This window comes from Protopterus annectens, chromosome 6.part0, assembly GCF_019279795.1.
Source record: "Protopterus annectens isolate FY-2018-M chromosome 6.part0, PAN1.0, whole genome shotgun sequence".
NCBI lineage: Eukaryota > Metazoa > Chordata > Ceratodontiformes > Protopteridae > Protopterus > Protopterus annectens.
The window spans coordinates 40,553,972-40,581,380 of record NC_056737.1 but is presented as its reverse complement, the minus strand read 5'-3'; the positions used below and the strand labels follow the sequence as shown (position 1 = coordinate 40,581,380).

The 27,409-nt window shown below is 42.0% G+C and overlaps 1 protein-coding gene across 3 annotated transcripts in view; it reads right to left on the bottom strand.

Annotated features, from left to right (window-relative positions):
• Positions 1-27,409, bottom strand: part of EIF2AK4 (eukaryotic translation initiation factor 2 alpha kinase 4) — a 3,701,979-nt gene that overhangs the window by 638,386 nt on the left and 3,036,184 nt on the right. For all 3 annotated transcript variants that reach the window (XM_044073832.1, XM_044073831.1, XM_044073833.1), the window contains one exon: positions 22,838-22,924. In XM_044073832.1, the coding sequence (XP_043929767.1) occupies positions 22,838-22,924 (87 nt within the window). The remainder of the gene's footprint in view (positions 1-22,837; positions 22,925-27,409) is intronic.

Genomic DNA, 27,409 nt, shown 5'->3' with positions numbered 1-27,409 from the left:
CTCGAACATCTACACTTATGGTAGGTACAAAACTGTACTATGTTCATCGTGTTTCACTGCTGCAGCCATTACACTTGGGTTGAATCCCAAAGCTGAGGTTGGGTGGCTGGGTCTATATAGGATTTGGAGTGGCTATGAGGCCCTGCAGAACTGCAGTGGCAAAGCCAGCCCTGGATTTGGAGTAAAGAGGTAAGCGATAATGCTTGGTAAAGGTGTGCACTGAACTTCAAGTTGCAGCTTCCAAAATATCCTTGGTTGGTACTCCTCTAAGAAAGGCCACTGAAGTGGCTGTCGTCCTGGTAGAATGAGGCCTAATGCTATTAGGCACAGTTTTTCCATGTTGTGTGTAGCAGAAATGGGTACAGTGTCCTAGCCACTTTGAAATAGTCTGCTTTGAAATAGCCTTTCCCTGTGATCCTGCAGCATATGATACAAACAGTTGCTCAATTTTCCTGAAAGCTTTTGTTTTGTCCAAGTAGAAACGTGCCTGTGTATGTCCAATGAGTGAAGTCGTCTCTCCCCTTTATTCTGGGGATTTGGATAAAAAGTTGGCAAGTGAATAGTTTGGTTAAGAGCCACACTGGATACCACCTTTGGCATAAATGTAAGGTTTGTTCTTAAGGAAACCCTGTCTTGATGAAAAATGATGAAAGGTTCCACTGCCATTAGTGCCTGTAACTCTTAGACTCTTCGTGCTGAAGTTATTGCCAGCAGCAGAGCAGTTTTCCCATGACAACAATTTTTAATTCTGCTGAAATGGCTGGCTCAAAAGGTGGTAAAGTAAGTTTTTCCAAAACAAAGTTGAGGTCCCAAGTTGGTGTTGGTGCTCTCCGGGCGGTCTTAAGTTTTTAGTCCCAATGAGGTATTGTCTTAGTAATGGGTGAGAAAAAATAGGAAGATCTGTGTTGTAATGAGATGAAGTAGCAGAGGTGTGGATCTTAATAGATGAAAAGGAAAGTCCTTTGTCCAGCATCTCAGTTAAGTATTGTAATATCTGAGGAATATTTGGGTCAAGGCCTTGAGCCTGGTTCCAGGCGCAGAATCTCTTCCACTTTTCTGAATAAGATTTCCTGGTACTGGGCCTCCTGGCCTCCAAAATGACATCCATAACAGCTTTAGAGAGAGGTGTTGGCTGGTTGGCTATTATATCTGCCATGCAGCCAGATTTAAGGTTTTGAGCTGGCTGTGCAGGATCTGATTGTTTTGCTGAGTCAGAAGATGAGGAATTTGAGGTAAAATCCATGCTGGGCCTTAAGCCAAATTCTTTAAGACTGGGTACCAGTGCTGGCGGGGCCAGTCTGGAGCAATCATGATCATTTTTGGTCTTTCTAGTCTGGCTTTTAGGAGTACCTTTGAAAGGAAAGGCAGTGGTGGGAAGGCATAAAGTTTTAGTGTTTTCCAGCTAGATGAAAAAGCATCCACTTTCCATGCTTGTTTGTGATAAGTCCTTGTGCAGAATTTCTGTAGTTGGTAGTTCAGAGGGGAGGCAAAGAGATCTATGTCTGGGCACCCCCATTTCTGAGTTATCATGCTGAATACTTGTGGATTTAATTTCCATTCGTGAGGATCCATGATGTTTTTGCTTAAGTCTGCCAGAGTATTTTTCTTTCCTGGCAGGAATTGTGCTTGCAGATGAACTTGATAGGTCAATGCTGTGTTTCACAAGGTCATGGCTTATCTGCATAGGGGGTAGGAATGAGTGCCCCCTTGCTTGTTTATGTACCACATAACTGTGGTGTTGTCCGTCTTTAGCAGTAGTTGTCCTGGATGCAGAAGGTCCTTGAAGGCTGTGAGGGCATTTTGTACAGCTAGCATCTCTTTTTGATTGATGTGGAGATGCATTTGTTCTGCGGTCCATTTACCCTGGATACATTTTCCTGCCATGTGTGCTCCCCAGGAGTAATCTGATGCATCTGTTGTGATTGTCTGCCTGGCTGTGGGTAAAGTGAAAGGCTGTCCCGTGTTGTGGCGACATGCCTGTACCCACCATCGAAACTCCAGTTGTAGGCAGGGAATGAGTGGTATTATTGTTTCCAGGCTGTGACAGTTTTGAGTCCAAACACTTTTTAGATACCATTGTAGCTTTCTAATATGCAGTCTGGCATATGGTATTAGTAGTATGCAGGACGCCATGAACCCCAAGGCCTGCAGAATTTTTCTTACAGGGAGATGGGTTTTTGTTGCCATCATTTGAAAATACTGAGTCAGTTGTCTTTGCTTGTCTGGCATGAGATAAGCCATCTGGGCAGTTGTATTTAAGCTTGCACCCAGGAATATTATCTTTTGTGAGGGCACTAGTTTTGACTTCTTTTTGTTTATTGTGTACCCTAGGCCCATAAGTAATCCTTTTACAAACACCAGATGCTGTAGTAGAATGTCCTTGCTCTCTGCTTGTATAAGGCAATCGTCCAAGTAAGGATATATTTGAATTCCTTTCTGTCCGCAAAATGCAATTACTGGTGCCAGGCATTTTGTGAAGACCCTGGGCGCAGTAGATAATCCAAAGGGCAGTGCAGAGAATTGGTAATGCATTGTGCCAGCTATGAATCTGAGGTATCTTCTGCAATTTTGTGTGATTGGGACATGCAGGTATGCCTCTTTGAGGTCCAAAGTAACAAGCCAAGCCTTCTTGCCCAGCATGGGATGAAGTTGCTGTAGTGTCAACATTTTGAATTTTGGAATATCCAGGTACGTGTTTAGAATAGATAGATCCAGTATGGGTCTCCAAGCTTTGTCCTTTCTGGGGACCAAGAAAAGTCTCGAGTAAAATCCTTGTTCTGGTACTTTTTGAATAGCTCTCATGTCCATGAGGGCTGTAATTTGTTTTTGTGCCTCTGCCCATTGATTTTGTGGCAGATCTGGCATTCCTTTCCGCCTTGGTAGAGTGTGAAAGTGGAACTTGTAATCTTGAGACACAATATTCAGAACCCATTTGTCCTGGGTGATTATATGCCAATTTTGTGAAAAAAGTGACAGTTTCCCCCCTAGGGGAGCTGTCAAAATGTGAGAGCTTGGCATTTGAAAGGGGAAGTCATTGGGACTGTTTCTGATAAGGTTGTGACTTGTCTTCTCCTCCTTTAGAGGTCGAAGCACCCCACTGTCGTGGCCTATAAGAACTTTGGGGCTGAGATCTGCCTCTTTGTGGTCTGTCTTACACTGGAAAGGACCAATTTCTGCTAAATCTAGGAGACTGTACCTGTAAGAAATCCTTTACTGTTTGCATAGATTTTGCTTTATCCTCCATTTTCTTTAATACCTCTTCAACCTTCACACCAAACAAAATATCATGCTGTAAAGGAGCATCCAATAATTTTGCCTTAACATGATCTGGTAAACTTTGTTCTTTTAACCAAGCATGCGTTCTTATCACAGATCCTGATCAGAGTAATTAAATCTTCAGCGGCTCTACAAGACACCTCTAATGAATCAAAACCACATTGCAGAGTATGCTTTCCACTTGTTCAGCTGCATGCAATAAGTCCTGCATTTCCTTATGGTCAGGACCTTCTAAGCTTGTAGGCATTTTCTGTTTTAGTAAAGACATTAAATATTGTTGGTATTTAAGCATGTGGAACTGGCAATTTAAGGCCCTTACTGCTAAGTGTAAACTTTTTTCCTCCATCTATTCAATGCTCTGGAATCCCTGTCAGAGGGTACTGGATTTTTTGCAGTGGAAGCCTTTACCCCCTTGGGACCCTGGGAAATGGTTTCTGGGTCAGCAGCAGGGTTTTTATAAAGAAATTTGTGAGAGTCAGGGACTCTGTAGTACCTGTCTGGCTTGACTGGAGCAGGGGGTAAAGAATCAGGGGTTAAACTAGATTCAGAAAACACATCATCCACAATATCTAACAAAGGTGGAATAGCCAGGGGCCTGTGTTGAGGCAATAACAGAAAATCTCTGAGCCTTTTCTTGGATTCTGAGTAATCCTGGCTCTCCCAATGGAAATGCTCCCTCATGGTATGTAAAGTTTTCCCAAAAGAGTAATCCTCAGGAGGAGAGGCTGAAGGGATTGATTCTTCAGCATCAGAATCCTCATAGTGGGGTAAAGAGTATCCCTGGTCTGAAGAAGAATCAGAGGAAATGGAAACCTGGTCAGAGGAATCATAGTCTGTATCCTGCCTAGGTCTTTTATCAGGAGGGGGATGAGAACCCCTGATCAGAGTAATCAGGTCTTCGGCCATTTTAAGCATCTGTTTCTTAGGCATTGAGGCCTGTCCAGGAGAATGCTGTACTTGTTTCTTTGTCTTTAATGGAGTCTTTGACTTTGTTGTAGTTTTAATGGTAAGCTGTGAAGGTCTGAAAACACCCTCAGAAGCTGATGCCTGCTCAGCGGCTCCAGACCCATCTGAGGGAATAGTTTCCGTAGGCCCAATACCTTGAGTTTCCAGAGGCCTAGATGTCTCCACGTGGGAGTCTGAGGCGGCCTGTGGCTCTGAGGCAGCAGGAGTCAGGGGCTGCGAAAGCGCCTCACTGAGCACCGGTGAACCGGCGACTGGCCTGGAAGAGGCTTCGTCATCGGTTTTGGACCTCGGTTGCCTGTCCTTATCCTTGTCTTTGCGTTTGTTGTGTATTCTGGTCGTCGGTTGTTCCGATGGCATGGTATAATTGAATCTTCGGCCAAAATAATGGCGAGCAAAATCAAACCGACGTTTAATAGTGCGTTTGTTAAATCTAGCACAAAACTGACAACTAGTGATGTCGTGATCTGGGCCTAGGCATGGAATACAGTAAGAATGGAAATCCTTATGAAGTATTTGCTTCCCACAAGAAATACAATTATTAACTTTTACTGACATCGGTCTGAGGCAAGAAAATGTTTCCCCAACGGGGTACTTAGCTTTATTGAAGACTTCGGTTCTGAAATTCGAATTCGAAAATCTCAGGAGTCGGCCGACCAGCACTTAAGAACTGCTTTTGCTTCGGGCACCGCACAGCAAGAAAGACTGAAGAAAATGGCGTTGGCTGCATCTTATATACCCCTGGCGCACTTACGTCAGGGAAGAAGCGACAGCAGCCGACGCCGGACCAAGACTTTGGAACTCTGGCCAACTGCGGGATCACCTGACAGCAGGATAACCCAAGTGTAATGACTGCAGCAGTGAAACACGATGAACATCTGGTAATGCAAGTAGCCTGCTTTGAAGTGGAGGTATCTTCTGCAAGATTCCCTGATTGGGATATGCAGGTAAGCCTCCTTTAAGTCTAGAGTTACCAACCAGGCATCTTTGCCTAGCATAGGAAGTATCTGTTGAAGAGAGTCAGCATCTTGAATTTTGGAATATCCAGAAATGTGTTTAGAGTAGATAAGTCCAGAATTGGATGCCATGATTTGTCTTTTCTGGGTACCAGGAAAAGTCTTGAATAGAAACCTTGTCCCTTTTCCTCTTCTGGTACTAGTTGAATAGCCCCCATGTTCATGAGGGACAGTACTTGTTGCTGGGCCTCTGCCCACTGATTTGGGGGCAGGTCTGGCCATTCGTTTGGGATTGGCAACGTGTGGAAATGAAATCTGTATCCCTGGGATACTATATTTAAAACCCATTTGTCCTGTGTTATAAGTTGCCAGTTTCTTGCATGAAGTGCCAGGTTTCCTCCCAAAGGGGCGGCTAATAGGTAAGTGCTTGGTAAGTGTAAAGGGAAGTCAATGAGGCTGTTTACACTAGGGAGGTGCCTTGTTGTTTCCAGATTTGGAGGAGGAGGCACCCCATTGTTTTGTTCTAAAAGTCCCTTGTGACTGAAACCTGGAACATTTGGAATGTCTGGGTTTGACTTGAGTGGATCTCGTAAGAACTGGAAAGGACCAGTTCTTAGTAGGCCAGTGCCTACTAAATCTTGGAGGTTGCACTTGTAAGAAATCTTTCACAGTTTGCATAGATTTAGCTTCATCTTCCATCTTTTTTAAAACTTCTTCAGCCTTATTACCAAAGAGACGGTCCTGTTGCAAAGGAGCATCCAACAATTTTGCCTTAACATGATCAGGCAGAGTTTGCTCTTTGAATCAAACATGCCTTCTTAGCACAGACCCAGTTACAGCAGCCCTGCAAGACGCCTCCAAAGAATCAAAACCACATTGCAAAGTATGTTTTCCAATTTGTTCAGCTGACTGCAATAAATCCTGTAAATCTTTATTTTCCACACAGTCAGAAATTATCATTTTCTGTTTATGCAGTCCCATGATATGCTGTTGATATTTAAGCATATGAAATTGACAGTTTAAAGCCCTGACTGCCAAGGTTGCAGAAGTGTAAACATTCTTAGCCCCCATCTATCCAGCGCCCTGGAATCTCTATCAGAAGGGGTAGGATTTTTAGCACTAGAGGCCTTAATGCCCTTGGGACCCTGAGAAATGGTTTCAGGATCTGCAATAGGATTTTTGAAAAGGAATTTGCGGGAGTCAGGAACCCTTGTAGTATCTGTCTGGCTTACAAGGAGCCAGAGGCAGAGAATCAGGAGCCATACTAGATTCTGAAAAAAACATCATCAACAATGTCTAGAACAGGAGGAATAGCCAAAGGCCTATGCTGAAGAAGAAGAAGAAAATCCCTAAGTCTCTTTTTAGATTCAGAGAAATCCTGACTTTCCCAGTAGAAATGTTCCCTTAAGGTATGTAAAGTTTCCCCAAAAGAAAAATCATCAGGGGGAGAAGCAGAAGGAATGGAATCTTCTGCATCAGAGTTCTCATAAGTAGGTATAGACAAATCCTGTTCATTAGAAGAGTCACAAGAGAGAGAATCCTGTTCAGAAGATTCATAATCAATGTCTTGCCTAGGCCTCTTAGAAGGGGGGGGGGGGGTAGGCTACCCCTGATCAGAGTAATTAAATCTTCAGCCATTTTGATCATTTGTTTTTTAGGCATAGGGGCCTGCACATGTGGCCCAGGCATCAGTTTTTTAGACATAGATTTAGATCTTGGCCTTAGTTTTGAAGATGGCATCAGTCTAATATATAAATCTGTAGGCCTGAAAACTTAATAAGGCCTTACTGTGTCTAAGCAATTCAGATCCCGTCTCCCAGCTCAAAACAATCATTTCCTTAAGTTACAGCCATTTACCCCCCCCCCCAATATTTTTGACAACAGTACTCTGTAGGGAATTTTTTTAAATCTGCCAACTCATTACACTCCCAAAACATATTCCTAGTTACTTCTTTCCTCCCCATCACACCTCCAGCATTTCCTACAAACCCAAAGAAAAATTATCTGCTTGGGGTATAAAAATACCCATGCAAACATTTCCAAACAAAAATCCTAAACTTTCTGGATTTGTTGCACATTTGGCAGCCATACACATGTCATGCCATTGTTTTCTTGTAAGCTGCTTTTCCAGATTCTCTTCCCAATCTTTTCTAATCTCCTCTCACTGATTCTTATAGTTAGCATGCAATATTTTATATGCCCTACTAAATATCCCTTTTTTAACAGCAGGTTCTGTTCAAGATTCAACTAAAAGCTCTACCAGAGCAGGTCTTTCAATTAAGACTTCCCTACCCCTTTTTATTTGCCTATATTCTGATAACAATCCCTGGTAGGGAAGACAGTCTCACATGTATTGATGCTACAAACATTCTGCAGGATCTTGCAAACAGGTTAAGGTTTACTGAAAATGTACATAGAATGCAGCAGCGACAGCAGAGATTAAAGCAAATGTCACTGCCAGGATATTACAAAGGCATCTGTCCATGTCAAAGTTACAGACATTACAAAGCAGGCAACAAGAACATGCAGTCAATACACAAGAAGTGATACTACAAGAAGCTCATGTGGACAGGTGCCTTGTAATGCTTGCTGGTACACTCAGTAAATATAAGTTCAAAAGCAATAATACAGTGTTCAGGCCTAGAGGTCAACAAGGAACACAGATTCCTTCAAATATGGTTCATATACTCTATCCTCCATCCAATTATTGAAGGATTTCTTAAAAGCTTTCAGGTTATTAGCCAAACAAATATAAACAGGAATATTATACCATGACCCCCCATTAATATTCCAAAACGTGCATGCTGATTGGTCAGCGTGCACGTTGTAAATAGACTTATACTAATGGAAAAAGGTCTGGTCGCCTGGACTTTTTCCATTAGTATAAGTCTTTTTTAAAACACTGTCTCGCTATGTTAAAGGAGTTTAACAGCGAGACAGGTTTTAAAAAAGCAACGGAGATTTCCGTTGCTTTTTTTAAAGCTGTCTTGCTATGTTAAACAACTTTAACATAGCGAGACAGTGTTTTAAAAAGCAACGGAGATCTTGCTTTCTCCGTTGCTTTTTTTTAAAACCTGTCTCGCTATGTTAAATGGGTTTAACATAGCGAGACAGCTTTAAAATAAGCAACGGAGATCTCCGTTGCTTATTTTAAAGCTGTCTCGCTATTTTAAACCCATTTAACATAGCGAAACAGTTTGTAAAAAGCAACGGAGATCTTGCTTTCTCCGTTGCTTTTTTCAAAACTGTCTGGCTATGTTAAATGGGTTTAATATAGCGAGACAGCTTTAAAATAAGCAATGTCTCCGTTGCATTTTTAAAGCTGTCTCGCTATGTTAAACCCATTTAACATAGCGAAACAGTAAAAAGCAACAGAGATCTTGCTTTCTCTGTTGCTTTTGCCCACAGCTCTGATGTACTGCGTAGGCATACGCATGCGCAGTATATCAGAACTGCCGCAGAATACTAGACAGCTGCGGAAGGGCAGCAAGGAGGCATTATACAATGCCATTATTTAAGAAAATTAATTATTTTTTTTCTTAAATAATGTCATTGTATAATAGCAATAACCACTTCTGGGTGTGTAATGCTGATTTACCACGGTTGGCTTTGTTTGGCCACTCGGGCTTCGCCCTCGTGACCAAACCACGCCAACCGTGGGTAAATCCAGCATTACCCACACCCAAGCGTCGGTTATTGCTATATTATTCCACAACATAGCCATAATATTTGTTACAGATGTGTATTTAGTTTTGGTTTTACAACAGTGCATCTAGAAATTTACATTACTATGACTTTACTACTAGCAAATATTTCCACACTGAGCATAGCTTAGAAAACTGGCTCATTAAATACATGGTAAGCTAAAACAGACTTCCCTCTAACACATCTATAACTTACAGAATAAGGTCTTAACTGTCTACATCTATTTTCATAGTCCAAATTCTTAACAGTGTCTATTCTTTTAGTAACTTTGCTTTGCACATCTTCCAGTCCCTGTGTATGACCAAAAGACACTGTTATACTCCAAAATAGGTTTTGTGTAAGACTTGAAAACAACAGTTAGGCATTCTTCATCTCTGTCAATGTACCAAAGAAGTGGCCCGTTTTTCTAAGTGCTTGACTACAAAAAATTGTATTATGATCTTCAAATATAAGTTCAGACTTTATCTAAAATCCCAGATCTGTATACTGATCTACATCCTTCAAAGGGGAAATTGATACAAGTTATATCTTGTACTAACACCACAAACTAACCACAGGTATAAAGAGACATATAGTTAAAGCTATTTAAAATGCAAGTGGATCTTCAGCTAAAAGCACATGGAAAACATATCTAAATACAGCATAACTAAGAATTATACACCCTAATTAACCACTAATTAACCACATGACAGTTCTCCATATCCTGGTTAGATGCATGGCTCAGCACTATATACCCAGGTCAACTGCATGTCTCAGCACAATTCATCCTAGTAAAGTGACAAGTCCTAGCTAACTGCACAACTCAGATTTCACATTCTAGTTAAGTACATGACAGCATTACAAATCTTACCTGCATGATTCAGCACTTTAAATCCTGGTTAACCACATGACTAAGCACTCGGCACTATAAATCCCAGTTAATAGTATGACTCAACATTATGCATTCAACGTAACTGCAGGACTCAAAATATAAATCCTAGTTAACTCTATGACATAGTATTCATCCCAGTAGATGCCACAACCCAATACTATGCATCCTCATTAACTACATGACTCAATGCTGAACAACCCACTTAACCTCAAGACTAAGCACTAAACATCCTGGTTAACTACATGACTAAGTTCCATAAATACTAGTTAATTACACAACTTAGCACTACACATCCTCATTAACTGCATGATGCAAAACTTATACATTCTGATTAACTACGTGACTCCTCACTACAAATCCCATTTAATTACATGACTAAGCACTATACACTGAAGTTAAATTATGACTCAGCACTATTTACCCTAGTTAATTGCATGATTCAGCACTATAAATTCTAGTCAACGGCATGGCTCAGCACTATCAATACTAGTTAACTATGACTCAGCACTATACACATCCCATGTTAAATGCATGACTCATCACTTATACACCTTGGCTAACTACATGACTCATCATTAACTACATAACAGCAGTATGCACCCCCTGTTAATTGTATGACTCAGCAATAAACATCCTAGTTAACAGTATCACTCAGCACTGCAACTATTAGTTAATTACATAACACAGCACCATTAATTTTTCTTAACTATTTGACTAAGAGGACACAACCTGCTTATCTGCCTAACTCAGCATCACAAGATACAATTAAGTGTCAAACAGTCAAGCAGAGGACATGACAACAACTTTTAAACATACTGGATATGACATGGGATTACAAATTTAAGTTCAGGTCAGGATATGAAAGCACCACAAATTTCATGACATGACTAAGTAACACTGACAAGTAAAAGGAGAAGATATTCAGTGGACAAATGCCAGGGCTCAGTCTGAGTAGAGGTTTCCATAATACAGCTACTAGCTGCTTGGCACAACATTACAAAGCTTTGTCTACGACCCAGGTTCAAAAAGAACCCCAGAGACTGGAGAAACTGGTAGTGGAAGGAATGCAATGCACTGTCTATCTGCCTCTCTCTGGGGGTAAGGTAGGGGACATATACCTCAGGGGCACACAAACAATTAATCCTGTTGAAGATCAAGGACACAACAGCAAGTATATGCTTATAAGAGGGGCAGGGCCATCTACAGGGACTGCATGACACCCCTCGTATGAGCCTATTTCATGTACACCCTAGACATGCTCGGAGAATGGACAGAGATTAGTAGTCAACTGGATAACAGCCTCACAGCACTGACACTCTTGCCCATACAGATAAAGAATGGGAAGAACTGCTATAGTGGAACAACAGATGGCTAGTATACTGAGCAAAAATGTATACTATAAAAGATTAACTTTGGTCATACCTTGACAAAGTTTCCTTCTTTGTCTGATGCCAGCAGAATGCTAGAACCCCAACACAACTGCTGTATTTTAGTACATCATCCTTTGACTGAAACAAAGTTTTAAAAAAATAGTGAAATCAATGTAACTGAAGAATTTAGTCCAAATGCATAAGTAAACCCATGCTGTCCTTTAAATGCTTATGGCAAATAATGCATCTCTGTAGCACAATTCTAATATTTGTAGCAGTGCTTAAGTATTTTATTTATTTATTTTATTTATTTATTTATTTTACATTTGTTGACCGGGATAGTCAACTAAGTTAAGTATACTGTTATACCAATCAGAAAAACATTCTAGTTAAATGCATGATTCAGCACCATAAATACTAGTTCACTATATGCCTCAACACTATGCATCCCAATTAAAAGCATGACCCATCACTTATAAATCCTGCTTAACTAGATGACTCAGCATTGCACATCCTACTTAACCACATGCCAGCATTATACATCCCAGTAAACTGCATAACTCAGCACTATACATCCTAATTAACTGTATTACTCAGCAGTTCAGCTACTAGTTAACTGTGTACATCGCAGTTTCTTAAATGGTTCACTTAGGCATAGTGTGCGTCCACACGGAAGCATTTAATAAAAGGCATTCTATGCAAATCAAAGTAGTGAATGGTTCACTTAGGCACAGTGTGTGTCCACATGGAAGCATTTATTAAAGGCATTCTATGTAAATCAAAGTACTGAAAACAGACATGTGAGTACAAAAAAATGAACTCCTGTTTCATGGTTAGGTTTCAAAATGTAAATAGATGGCCTTAAAAATAATTTTAGAATACAGTGCTGACAAATCTCTGCTTCAATAAGCAGCATCACTTCTCCAGATGGTATACTTCCACTAAAGCAAAAGGTCTACCATGGGAAACAATAGAAACACAAACTTGGAAAAAGTGCTGCTGCTTCTGAAAAAGAAGCCAAAAAAGGAAGAGTAAGTAATTTGTTACACTGCTGAAGATCTAATGGGATTAGGAGTCTAAAAGCTAGAGCCATGAACACAATTCAGAAATAGACATTGCTGACACAGCAACAACTATCAGTTCTACTAAACATAACATCACTGGAGACTACTACATACCAGTTATGTTCTTAAAGAGCACAACGATCTCTCTACTAAATGAACTCAAGGATGTAAAAAAATCAATGAAATTCTTTACTTGCAGGGCATTTCCACTGCCCATACAGTCACTAGGTAAACTTAACAACTACATACACCTGAATATTAATTCACTACGCTACTTGAGCTCAAAAAATACTAGACTCCACTTGCTAAATATCTTGAGCACATGCTAAATATGTCATCACCCACTTTTCTCTCTGCCCACAATGCCATGATGTTCCTCAGATACGTCAAACCAAACACAATAAATAATGCCCTTTTAATGATTTTTCAAATGGCAACTATGGTGCTCCGATTGTATTACTGAACTTGCAATCGTATATTAGGTGTCACCACTACACAGCCTACTGGAGAATTGTTCACAGTCTTCCAAAACACTTTGAACAACTGCGGTCATATATTCAACTCCATGAGCTAAAAGAGTGGAAAACTCTGCACTAAACTTAAATGGAGAAGTTACAAAATCATCAAATTATTAAACCAATTTTCCTACGCATAAAAAGTAGAGTCACAAAATCATTAACTTGTTAAACCAAAAGAAGAATAGTACAGTTTTGTACCTACCATAAATGTAGATGTCCGATAGATATGCAACTGCAGTCCTGACATATGGGTTGTCCTGCCTCGGGCAGCCCTTCGGTCGGCCAGATTCCAAAGTCTGGGTCCGGCGTCGGCCGATGGCGCCTCCTCCCCGACGTCAGAGTGGCTGGAGTACAAAGGCATCAGCCGACGCCATCTTCTTCAGTGTTTCTTGCCCCAGATGCCAGGTGCCCTCCAAGGAAGGCTAAATTTTGTGTATGGATAAACAGGAAAAACCAGACATGCACAACAGTAATAAACAGATACACCATAATATGTAACCCCAGCTGATAGGTAAGGGGAGAAAGGACCCAAAAGGGAAAAACAGAGGGGTAGGAGGGAGGGAAAACCTGACTGCAGTTGCATATCTATCGGACATCTACATTTATGGTAGGTACAAAACTGTACTATGTCCTTCAAGAATGCAACTGCAGTCCTGACATATGGGTTGAATACCATAGCCAAGCTGGGGGTGGTAGGACTAAGCAAGAGATGGTGTAGCTAGAAGGCCCTGCAGGACTGCCGAAGCAAAGCCTGCTCAGGATCTGGAGTATAATGGCAGGTTGTAGTGTTTGGTAAATGTATGCACGGAGCTCCATGTAGCAGCCTCTAGAATATCTTTTGTAGCCACTCCTCTTAGAAAAGCTGTGGATGTGGCCATAGCTCTGGTGGAGTGTGATCTAATATTAGCTGGCACACTTTTTCCATGGAAAGAGTAACAGAATCTGATGCAGTGTCCAATCCATTTTGAGATAGTTTGTTTGGTGACTGCTTTTCCTTGCTCTCCAGCAGCATAGGCTACAAACAGTTGGTCAGACTTCCTGGTGGACTTTGTTCTGTCCAAGTAGTAGCGTAGTTGTCTGTGAATGTCTAAAGTATCCAGTAGCTTTTCCCCTTTATTTTGAGGGTTAGGAAAGAAAGTAGGCAGGTGAATTGCTTGGTTTAGAGACACTCTGGATATCACCTTAGGCATGAATGAAGGATTGGTCCTAAAGGAAACTCTGTCCTGATGAAAGATGAGAAAAGGAGGAACTGCCATGAGGGCCTGTATCTCCGAGACTCTTCTTGCTGAGGTGACTGCCAACAGGAAAACCGTTTTCCAAGAGAGAAATTGCATTTCTGAAGATGCTGCTGGTTCAAAAGGAGGAAGAGTTAATTTTTCCAAGACGTAATTGAGGTCCCATGCAGGAATTGGTAGTTTCCTTGGAGGTTTGATATTCTTTAAGCCTCTTAGAAACTGTCTTAGCAAGGGATGCGAAAACACAGGTGGATCACAGTTGTAATGTGCTGAGATAGCTGAAGCGTGGATTTTGATGGAAGAGTATGAGAGGCCACTGTGAAACATTTCTGCCAAGTATTCTAATATCTGAGGTATTTTCATCAGTGATGCATCCTGGCCCTTGTTGACATTCCAGATTGTGAATCTCTTCCATTTGGCCAAATAGGTTTTTCTGGTGGAAGGTCTGCGTGCCTCCAGCAAAATTTCCTGAACCTTTTCGGAGAGGGAGTCATGGGTCTCAGTCATGGAACTCGCCAAGCTGTCAGCTTTAAGGTTTGCAGGTTCTGATGAACAGTCTTGTAACTGTGTTGAGTCAGGAGCAGAGGGCATTGAGGCAAGAGCCATGGTTTGGTGTGAGTTATGCTCAGTAGCAGTGGATACCAGTGTTGCCTTGGCCAGTCTGGAGCTATCAAGATTCCTCTTGGTTGTTCTGCCTTGATCTTCAGTAACACCTTGGTGAGCAAAGGTAGAGGAGGGAATGCATAAATTGTTAGAGCATTCCAGCTGAATTAAAGAGCATCCGTTCTCCAAGCTAGAGGATGGTGTATCCTTGTGCAGAACCTTTCCAGGTGATGACTGAGATGAGATGCAAAGAGGTCTATGTCTGGTCTTCCCCATGCAGATGTTATTTGTGAGAAAATGCGTGGGTGTAGCATCCATTCGTGTGGATCCAAGAAATTTCTGCTCAACCTGTCTGCCAGAACATTGTCCTTGCCCGGAACAAACTGGGATTGCAATAGATGTTCAGTTTCAGGGACTTTTCCCAAAGAATCATTGTTAGTCTGCAGAGGGGGTAGGAATGAGTGCTCCCTTGTTTGTTTATGTACCACATGACAGTGGTGTTGTCTGTCCTTATTAGCAGATGACCTTGCTGAAGAAATTTTCCAAAGGCTTCTATTGCATGTATCACTGCCAACATCTCCTTTTGATTTATGTGCTGATGCATCTCCATGGGAGTCCATTGCCCTTGAATGCATCTGCCGTCCATGTGCACCCGCCATCCATGGCCTGAGGCGTCTGTTGTAATAGTTTGATTTGTTGGAGCTTTGTTGAAAAGCATGCCTTCGTTTAAGTGACTTGCTTGAGCCCACCACAAAAATTCCCTTTGCAGGCATGGTATGAGTGGTATTATGTCTTCTAGGCTGTGGCTGTGTTGCGACCACAAGCTTTTTAGGTACCATTGCAGCTTTCTCATGTGTAGTCTTGCCAGAGGGATTAGAAGAATGCAAGATGCCATGAACCCCAGGGCCTGCAGGGTCTTCCTTGCGGTCAGGTGGGTTAATTTTACTAGGCCTTTGAAGTAAGCTGTTAAATGCTCTTGTTTTTCCTCTGTGAAGAAAGCCATTTGTAGCTGTGTGTCCAGCTTTGCTCCTAGAAAAATAATCTCTTGGGATGGCAGTAATCTTGATTTTTGTAAGTTGACTGTGTATCCCAAAGCCTGCAGCAATTGAATGACATAGTCCAAGTGTTTTATCAAAGTCTGTTTGCTGTCTGCTTGTATTAGGCAGTCGTCCAGGTAAGGGTATATTTGAATCCCCTGGAGTCTGCAATGTGCCACTACTGATGCCAGGCATTTCGTGAATACTCTGGGTGCAGTAGATAAGCCAAACGGCAATGCTGAGAATTGATAGTGCTCTGTTCCTGCAAGAAATCTGAGGTATCTTCTGCAACTGTGTCTGATAGGGACATGCAGGTATGCCTCCTTGAGGTCCAGAGTAACCAGCCAAGACCCCTTGCCCAGCATGGGAAGAAGTTGCTGTAACGTCAGCATCTTGAATTTTGGCACCATGAGAAAAGTATTTAGAACGGACAAGTCCAATATAGGCCTCCATTGTTTTTCTTTTCTTGGAACAAGGAACAGTCTTGAATAAAATCCCTGGCCTTGTTCCTGAGGAGGAACCTTCTCTATTGCTTTTATTTGTAACAGCTTTGAGACTTCTATGAGTGCCTCTGCCCTTTGATTTTGTGGCAGGTTTGACATGCCTTGTCCCGTTGGTAAGGTATGGAAGTGGAACCTGTAACCTCTGTCTATTATGTCCAGAATCCAATTGTCCTTTGTTATAATGTGCTAATTTTTTGAGAATAGAGATAATTTTCCGCCTAGAGGTGCTTCTCTTTGAGCCTTGGTAGGCGGAGTGAAAGGTAAGTCATTGTGATTGTCCCTGTGGTGCAGGTGAACTACCTGTGCCACTTCTCTGATTTTGTGGTTGCCATTGGCGTCCCCTGTAGGAGCCTCGGTATTGCCCTCTACCTCGTGCACACCTGTTCTTTCCCCTTTGAAACTTGTCCGAGTCTGGAAAGGACCAATTCTTTGAAGGCCAATTCCTGCTGAACCTTGGTGGCTGAACCTGGAGAAAATCCTTTACTGTCTGTACTGATTTTGCCTTCTCCTCAACAGATTTCAACACATCCTGAGCATTAGCACCAAAAAGCTTCTGTTTATCCAGAGGTACGTCCAGGAGCTTTACTTTAACATGATCCGGCAGTGGCTGTTCTTTCAACCAAGCATGTCTACGGATAACAGCCCCTGTCATAGCTGCCCTCCAATGCATCATAACCACACTGAAGAAAATTATTACTAACCTGCTGATTATTATGAACCAAATCCTGCAATGCCTTTCTATCTATAGGCTCAGGAGAGGCTAGCTTTTTCTGCAAATCATCCAGTAAATAATCCTGGTACTGAAACATATGAAAAAGGCAGTTAAGTGACCTCATGGCAAGGGTGGAAGAGGTATAAACTTTTTTACCCTATCTCTCCAGGGACCTTGCTTCCCTGTCAGCTGGCAGTGGATTCTTGGCTGAGGAGGTGGCCACTCCTTTGGGGCCCTGTGATATGTTTCTATATCCACAGAGTGGGCCTTAAAGAGATGCTTGTGTGTGTCAGGGACCCTGTAATATCTGTCTGGCTTGACAGGAGCAGGAGGGAGAGAATCAGGAGAAGCACTGGAGTCGGAGAATACATCATCCAGGACATCCAAAACTGGGGGGATAGCTAAAGGTCTGTGCTGGGGTAACTTAAGGAAGGTACGTAGCCTTTTCCTAGAATCAGAAAATTCCTGACCTTGCCACTTAAAATGTTCCCTCACGGAGTGGAGGACTTCACCAAAAGAAAAATCCTCTGGAGGAGAGGCAGAGGGAATTGATTCCTCAGCATCAGAGTCCTCATAGGCCTGGAAGGATTCTTCTTGGGTATCTGAATGCTCTGAATCCCCAGAGGCTTCATCTGAAGAGAGCTTGTCTGCCTGCTCAGTTCTAGGCCTTTTTTCTGCAGGCGGCTGAGAACCTCTGTCTGGGTGAGGCTGAGACCCCCTAATAAGAGAAATTAGATCTGCAGCCAGAGACATGATCTGTCTATCAGAAGAAGGGGCCTGAGAAGTAGGTTTAGGGTGGGCCTTGGCCTGGCTGGCGGCCTTAGCACGTGCAAAGGCCTTGATGGACATGGATACAGGAGGCCTAGCTGCCCCACGTGCAGGGGTAACGTTGTCCATAGGAATGGTGTCGGGTAGTTCCAGAACTTCGGTTTCTGGAGGAAAATCAACAACCGGCACCAGTGTAGTCTCCGGGACCGAGGAACGTGTTAACGCGGTGTCGTCGGCCTAGAGCGGTTGAATTACCGCTTCCGAAGGGACCGAAGCACTCGCGGAGGGCTTAGGCGTAATATCGGTGGAAGACGCGGGCCAAGGATGTCGGTCCCGGTCCTTTCATTTTTTGGTAGTTTGTGCTGTCGGTTGTTCCGACGGCATGTTGTAAGCGTAGGATTCGCCAAAGAAGTCTTCGGCAAATTCTGCCTGGCGCCTGAGAGTGCGCTTATTAAAGCAAGCACAGGCAGCACAGGCTGAGACGTCGTGGTCTGGGCCCAGGCAAGGGAGGCAGTAAGAATGGAAGTCCTTATGAGGTATTTGTTTACCACAAGACAAACAATTATTAACTTTCTCAATTTGTTCTGACATCGGCTGAGGCAAGAAAAAATGTTCCCCAACGGGGTACTTAGCTTTTTGATGACTTCGGTAACTGAAAACACAGGAGCTGACCGACCGGCACTTGCGAACCGCTTCTGCTTCGGGCACCGCGTGGCAAGAAAGACTGAAGAAGATGGCGTCGGCTGATGCCTTTGTACTCCAGCCGCTCTGACGTTGGGGAGGAGGCGCCATCGGCCGACGCCGGACCCAGACTTTGGAATCTGGCCGACCGAAGGGCTGCCTGAGGCAGGACAACCCATATGTCAGGACTGCAGTTGCATTCTTGAAGGACATGTGCAAAGTCTTCCCTCCTTATCCACCTAATATATGAAGGTTAAGGTCAACTCTATTGAGAAAAAACAAACAAAAAATACAACAATCAAATTCTGGTTTACAGGATAGCATCTCAAGTTGGCAAAGCATAACTTAAGTTTACTTACACTGGCATACAACTACTTGCAAAAAAGGTCATATCAAGACATGGGAAGTTTAAAGATCCCCCCATACACATGTATACACATACAGGACATGCAGGCTTTGTTACCTGAACTGGCTGAAGCAAAGCAAAGAGTTATGAAGGGGAGAGCAACATAGAAATTATTGCAAAAACTGGCCTCCTCGGTAACAATATCTGGGCAAGAGTTAATAAAGAATAGTTGAATCTAGGTATAGTGAGGTACATTCAGTGACATGGGAATTTAGTGGAATCAAGGATACGGAAAGTGGGCGGCTTCTCCTTTTTAGTCACCAGTTACCAAGTACCAAATTTTAGTTAATGTTTCCCTCATGACAACAGCCATTGAGGCTGGATACTTGTTAAAGGGAAATGATTTAAAATATGTAGGGACTAATGTAAATGAAAATTGTGCTGGTTTTGTGTACAGTGATTGAATATTTCTAATATGTGAATTTTTAGAAGTGTACATTTTGTAATATGCACTTTATTTTTACCGCACTACATAACTGAAATGTAATGTATAATGAAACGCTCTTGTGTAATTTATCTTGTGCTACTAAAAGTTATTTGCTGGAGTATTTTTAAGTACTGTTATTTAATAAAACTGTTTACATAAGAAGGAAGCAAAACTTTTTTCAATGTAAACTCACTATCAGGATATGTGACACTGATAAGGCCTTCAACTACTTTCACATCCACTGACATAGCGCCCGTCTAAATAGCAATCGTCCAGGGTGGGAGGGTGTCTTAAAAGGCCTGCAATGATAGCAGAACTGCTCTCATTTCCAGGACACTGATATGTGTCTTGGCCTCTTCGGGGACAACATACCTTGGACTATCCTTTCCATTGCCCTTCCCCAGTAGGGAGGCGTCCGTGGTCACCATGGCTGTGAGCACAGGGAGAATAAATGGATGGCCTTCCAAGAGTTCATTCAAATGAATCCACCGACAAGGATGCCTTTTGAATGCTTGTGTGATCTTGACTGAGGCAGTTAAAGGATGCTGAAGAATGGACCACTAGACTGTCAGCGTTTACTGAAGAATTCTCATGTGAAACCTGCGCAGAGGAATAAGGGTGATAGCAGATGCCATGGATCCCAGGCTTATAAAATTAGTCAAACTGAAAGAGAAGAATTTTGTATTACTTTCCCAACCTGGGATCAGAGTGTCTGAATTTGAGCAGGAGGAAGACAGGCTATCTGATTGTGTTCATACTAGTACCTATGAACTCCAGACTCTGCGCAGGTGTGAGCTGTCATTTACTGTAATTGACTCATTCCTAAATGGAGGCACAACTCAGAGAATCATAAGATCATAGGATATTACCAAGCTATCGACCAGGAGGTCATTTTAAGCATAGCAGTTTCATCCCTATGTAATACCATGAAAATGCTAGTCAATACCAAAGATTGTATTTAGACCTGAATGCCCATGTCCAGGATGGTTGTGGGCACTATTTCCAGTACGAATTTATTGTGCCCCATTCACCTGTCCAGGTTCCTCTTAAACAGTGTCATAGAGGTGCTCTGTTTCACATGAATTGTTTGCCTGTTCCAAAGACACAGCAGTCGCTGGGAGAGAAATCTGTCCCTCAAGCTTGTCTTATTTAGGTCCCTGGAATGGGTAGCCCTAGTCCCGTTTGATTTACTGATATGCAGCAAGTTCATTAGGTTTGGGTCTTGAATTGCTCTGTAGGCCAGGCATAAGTCTCCCCTATGAAGTCTATACGACATGCAGAATAGTGACAGGGACTTTAGTCGGTCTGTGTAAGGCACATGCTGGAGCCCACTGATCTACATTTTAGAAACATTTGAGATCTCTCGAGTTGCAGCAGCTGCTTTGTATGGTACATGCCGAATGGGGCATTATACTCAATTATGGGCCAGATTAGTGCCGAGTATAGAGGGGTTATAATCTCTCTTGCTCCCAATGCGATGGCTTTACTTATCAAGTGTGCTACATAGAAAGCTTTCCTTACTACAGTAGACACATGGTGGTTGAAGTTAAGGTTGCAGTCAACTTGTGATCCCAGGTCCCTTATCACTTTGTGGGTACACAGGGTGGTGGTGTTGATTTGATAGTGTGAAGGGACATTGTTTGCACAGAAGGAAATAATGACGCACTTCTCTGCATTCAAATTGAGATTGCCACTATCACACTAGTTGTTGGTCCGTGTGAGACCCTACTGGGGTATACTGACATTTGGGGATTCAATGACTGCGCCTAGTTTGCAGTCATCTGCAAATTGGTCAGCCACAACCCCTTAGTTATGACCTGAACTTCTGGGAAGTATATACCAAACAGTAGGAGCACTGACTCCTGAGGCACACCATTGGTAACAGGTCTGCTGGTTGATATGGAATCACCCACACTGAGAGTGTGTGTCTGGTCTGTGAGACAGCTGGCAACCCATCTTACAATGAAGGGGATTTACAATCAGTTTGCTAAGTTTATCGGTAATGCCTGAATGTGGGACTGTGTCAAAAGCCTTTGCCAAGTTGAGGTATACTGTGTGCACACATTTGCTCTCCTCAATGGTCCTGGTCACATTTTCAAAGAAGTCCACCAAACTTAACAGGCAGGATCTGCCCTTGATGAAGCCGAATTTAGTAGGATTCCAGGGTTTGGAGGTCACCTATGTCTTTATTTATGAGGTCCATAATGATATGTTCCAAGGCCTTACAGATGAAGCTGGTCAGGCTTATGGGTCTGTAATTCCCCAGATTTGTTGCTAGGCCACCTTTGTGGAGGGGAATAACTGTTGCAGTTCTCCATTCCCAGGAACAAAGCCTGTGGTTAGGCTATGATTACAAAAGGTACTTAATAGTGACACTAGTTCATGTTTTAGCCTTTTTAAAAGACAGCCTGGGATGTTGTCTGGTCCCATAGAGGCTGTGTTTTTGCCTCGGACAAGGCTTTGAGGACCTGCTCTTCAGATATGTCGAGGGGGGGGGGGTTGTGATAAGTTAGGTTGGGAATAGGGAGTGAAATTTTTGCCAAACCTATCTGCTAGTAGGTTTGCTATCTCTGCGGGGGCATTGTGTGTGATACAGTTAGTCAGTACTTCTGCACAAGCTTGGGCCCTACCTTTCAGGCTACATATGTAGCTGTAAAAAGGCCTCAAGGTTATCCTTGGCTGTACTTGCTAAGTTTCTCTCAAAGCACCCCTTATAGGATTTGATAAGTTGTCTTATTTGCCTGTTGAGGTTGAAGAGGGTGCTTTTCCATTCTTGAGGACTTGTCTTTGTTTGCCCGGGCAGCACCTTTTTGCGTTTATTGTAAAGTTTGTTGATGCTGGATGTCCACCATGGCAGCTTGTTTTTACTTGCAGCAAGTAGTCCCCTTGCCTGCAAGAGTAGATCCCTGGTTGGGACAGTTAGGAGCCAGTCGTCCACGTATGGCAACACTCAGAATCCCAGTAGTCTCAAGTGCACTGCTATCGCTACCATACATTTGGTAAACACCCTGGGGGATGTGATAAGGCCAAAGGATAGTGCTCTGAACTGGTAACAAGTGGCTCCCAGCCAGAAGCACAGATATCTTCTGGAGCACCTGTTCAATTTGATGTGTTAGTACACATCCTAAAGATCTATTGAGCACATCTGTCTTTTCGCAGCACAGGCACAATGGAACATTGAATATTCCACAAACTGATTTAGTTTGCTGAGATCCAGTACTGGTCTCAAGTCCCTGTCATTTTTGGCACCAAGAAGAATGATGAATAGGTCTCAGGTCCTCTGTGGTTTGAGGGATTTCTGCATGACCCTTTTTTTCTAGCAGCTTTTTTTATTTTTAATGCTGTTGTATACATCTGATTGGGTGGAATACTGCAGATAGGAATGCTAATGCGCTATTTGCCTCTCTCTGGGGGTAAGGGAGGAGACATATACCTCAGGGACACACAAACTATTAATTATTCCTGCTGAAGACCAGGGACACAACAGCAAGCATATGCTTATAAGAGGGGCAGGGCATCTTCAGGGACTGCACGGCACCCCTCATATGAGCCTATTGCATGTTCACCCTACGCATGCTCGGAGAATGGGTAAAGATTATTAGTTAACTGGATAACAGCCTCAGGGGCATTGACAATCTTGTCCTATGCAGGTAAAGGATGTGAAGAACTGCTAAAGTGGAAAAATAGATGGTTAGTACAGTGAGCAAAAATGTATACTAAAAAAGATTAACTTTAGTCATACCTTGATAAAGTTTCCTTCTTTGTCTGATACCAGCACAATGTTAGAAACCCCAGCACGTCTGCTGTATTCTAGTATATCATCATGTGACTGAAACAAAATAAAAAATATATAGTTTAATCAATATAACAGAAAAATTTAGTCCAGATGCACACAGTAAAACCATACTGCCCTTTAAATGCAATTGGCAAATAATGCACAGGAAAGCAAATAAAGCATCTCTGCAGCATAATTCTAATATTTCTAGCAGTGCTTAAGTATACTATTATACCAAATCAGAAAAAAACATTCTAGTTAGAAGCATCATTCAGCACCATAAATACTAGTTAACTATATGACTTACCACTATGCATCCCAGTTAAATGCATGACTCATCACTTATACATGCTGGTTAACTACATGACTCAAGCATTACACATCCCACAACTATATGACAGCATTATGCACCAATTAACTGCATGAGTCAGCACTACACATTCCAGTTAACTGTATTACTCAGCAGTGCAACTACTAGTTAACTACAGAGGAGATTAAGAAATCAAAAAGTGAATGTTTCCTAAATGGTCCACTTAGGCATAATTTGTATCCCCATGAAAGCATTTAATAAAAGGCATTCTATGTAAATCTAAGTACAGAAAACAGACATGTGAGTACAAAAAAATGAACTCCTGCTTCATGGTTAGGTTTCAGAATGTAAGCAGATGGCCTTAAAATCATTTTGGAATACAGTACTGAAAAATCTCTGCTTCAACAAGCAGTATCACTTCTCCAGATTGTATACTTCCACTAGGGCAAAATGTCTACCATGGAAAACAATAGAAACATAAATCTGGAAATAGTGCTGCTGCTTCTGAAAAATAAGCCAAAGGAGGAAGAGTAAATAATTTGTTACACTGCTGAAGATCTAATAGGATAGGGAGTCTAAAAGCTAGAGCCATGAACATAATTCAGAAATAGAAATTGCTGACACAGCAACAACTATCAGTTCTGCTAAACATAACATCACTGAAGACTACTACATACCAGTTATGTTCTTAAAGAGCACAACGATCTCCTAAATGAACTCCAGGATGTAAAAAAAATCAATGAAATTCTTTACTTGCAGGGCATTTCCACTGCCTATACAGTCACTAGGTAAACTTAACAACAACTACATACACCTGAATATTAATTCACTACGCGACTTGAGCTCAAAAACTACTAGACTCCACGTGCTAAATATGTCAACATCACCCGCTTTTCTATCTGCCCACAATGCCATGATGTTCCTCAGATACGCCAAACCAAACACAATAAATAGTGTCCCCTTTAATGATTTTTCAAATGGCAACTATGGTGCTCCGATTGTATTGCTGAACTTGTATGGTAATCGTATATTAGGTGTCACCTCTACACAGCCTACTGGAGAATTGTTCACAGTCTTCCAAAACACTTTGAACAACTGTGGTCACACATTCAGCTCCATGAGCTAAAAGAGTGGAAAACTCTGCACTAAACATAAATGGAGAAGTTACAAAATCATCAAATTATTAAACCAATTTTCCTACACATAAAAAGTAGAGTCACAAAACCATCAACTTGTTAAACGAAAAGAAGACTGCGCAAAGCCTTCCTTCCTTATCCACCTAATATATTAAGGTTAAGGTCAACTCTATTGAGAAAAAACAAAAAAATATACAACAATCAAAAGAAGCAAGGACTCCCTATGCTGTCGGCATTCTGGTTACAGGATAACATTTCAAGTTGGCAAAGCATAACTCAAGTTTTACTTACACTGGTACAACTACCTGCAAAAACGGTCATATCAAGACATGAGAAATCTAAAGATGCCCCCTCTTCACACACACATACACATCATAGCTCTCAGCTGTCCAGATTTTTGTAGAATGTCCAGATTTTTTACTCATATTTTTGGTCTGTTTCTCATAAAACTAGTTTTCTGTCATGTCACTAGCAAATCACTCAGGACTGAAGTAAGAAAATAATGGTAGGCATTTGATTTTCAATCAGAAAATTCATACTAATGCAAAACCTGTTATTTTATCAGCTTTCTAAGTTTGTAAGAGCAATATTTAAAAAGTGTCCTTATTTTGGTCTTTTGCCCCCCCCCCCCCCACTTTATTTGTGGCTTTGTCCAGATTTCTTGCTCTAAGAGGTTGAGAGGTATGACACACACACAGTACACGCAGGTTTTGTTAACTGAACTGGCTGAAGCAAAGCACAAATCTATGAAGGGGACAACAAGACAAAAATTCTTGCAAAAACTGTCCTCCTCGGTAACAATATCTGGGGGCAAGAGTTAGTAAAGAATAGTTGAATCTAAGTATAGTGAAGTACATTCAGAGACATAGGAATTTATTGGAATCAAGGATATGGAAAGTGGGCGGCTTTCCCTTTTTTACCAGTTACCAAGTACCAAATTTTAGTTACTGTTTCCCTCATGACAACAGAAGGGAAGCCACTGAGGCTGGATACTTGTTAAAGGGAAATGATTTTAGTAGTACAGGGACTAATTTAAATCGAAATTGTGTTGATTTTATGTACAGTGACTGAATATTTCTAATATGTGAATTTTTTAGAAGTGTACATTTTGTAAGAAATACATTTACTTTTTACTGGACTACGTAACTTTGAAATGAAATGTATAATGAAAAGCTTGTGTAAATTATGTTGTGCTAGTAAAAGTTATTTGTTTTTTTTTTAAATATTATTTAATAAAACTGTTTACATAAAAAAGAAGCAAAACTTCATTAAATGTAAAACTCGCTACCAGGACATGTGACACTGATAAGGCCTTCCACTACATTCACATCCACTGATATAGTGTCAGTGTAAATAGCAATCGTCCCAGGTGAGGGGAAGTCTTGAAAGACCTGCAATGATAGTTTGACTGCTCTCATTTACAGAACATTGATGCATGTCTTGGCCTCTTTGGGGGACCACATAACTTGGACTGTCTTTCCAAACTATTGCCCACCCCACCCCAGGCTGGGAGGTGTCCGTGGGCACCATGACCATGGGCAGAGGGAGTATAAATGGATGGCCTTCCGAGAGTTCATTCAAATGAATCCACCAAAGAAGATGCCTTTTGAATGCTTGTGTAATCTTCACTGAAGTGGTTAAAGGATACTGAAAATGGACCACTGGACTGTGTCCACTGAAAAATTTGCATGTGAAATCTACCAAGAAGAACGACAGTGATAGCAGCTGCCATGGATCTGTGGCTTGTAAAATTAGTCATACTGGAAGAGAATAATTTTGTATTATTTTCCTGACCTGGGATACTTGTGTCTGGATTTAAGCAGGAGGAAGAGAGACTACCTGATTGACTGCGTCCAGATGAGCACCTATGAACTCCAGACTCTGCGCAGGTAGGACTTGTGATTTGCTGTAACTGACTGTGATGCCTAGATGGAGGCACAACTGCAGCAATTAGTCTCTTGCTTGCAGGGGTAGATCCCTGCTTGAGACATTTAGGAGCCAGTCATCTAGGTATGGAAACACTCAGAATCCCAGCAGTCTCAAATGAACTACTACTGCCATACATTTGGTAAACTCCCTGGGGGCTGTGATAAGGCCAAAGGGCATTTCTCTGAACTGGTAATGACTGGCTCCCAGCCAGAAGCGGAGATATCTTCTGGAGCACCTGTTCAATTTGATGTGACACTACGCAACTTGAAGATCTAATGAGCACATCAAATTGTCCTTTCGCAGCAGAGGCTGAATGGACTGAATCGTGACCATCTGGAACGTTGAATATTGCACAAACTGATTTAGTTTGCTGAGATCTATTACTGGTCTCAAGTTCCCTTTCCCTGTTTTTTTTTTTTGGCACTAAGAAGAATCATGAATAGGTCCCAGATCCTCTCTGGTCAGAGGGACCTTCTACGTGACTCTCTTTTCTAACAGCTTTTTTATTTCTAATACTGCTGCTTACATGTGAGTGGGTGGATCATCAGGGATCCTTGACTTTCATGAAGGAGAATTTTGGGAAAATGGTACAATATAACCTCTGGATATAATTCTCTGCACCCAGGAATCTTTTGCTATGGATAGCCAAGCTCTTTGGTGCAGAGACAAACACCTCGCAACTCCCTACAGAGGGTAGCAGTCGGGCCTGCTTTCATGAGCAATGGTAGGACTTGTCTGAGAGGGAATCCCAGAATCCCTGGTTTTGCCACTCACCTCTGCTGCGTGGGTGTGGTGTCTTATGTTTGAGTTCCTCCTGGGAGAACTATCTCCTTATGATTCTTGAAAAGGACCCTGGGATTTACAAAGCCACATTTTCCTACCTCTCTTTTGATTCCTAGAGAAAGGTCTTTGAGGGGTAGAAAAACATATGCCCACAGCAGACAGGATCTTCTCCTGTTGATCACATCTGGAGAGTGTGTTCTTTACTTTGGGGCTAAATAAAGAAGATCTATCAAAAGGAGCACTGATGGATGAAGACTTAAGGGCTCAACTAAATCACATATTCAAATCCAGGCACATCTCCTAATGGCTATGTCTGAACCCGCTGCTTGAAAGGTACCATCCACTGCATGGGTGATCAGCCATGCAGACGCATAAGAAATT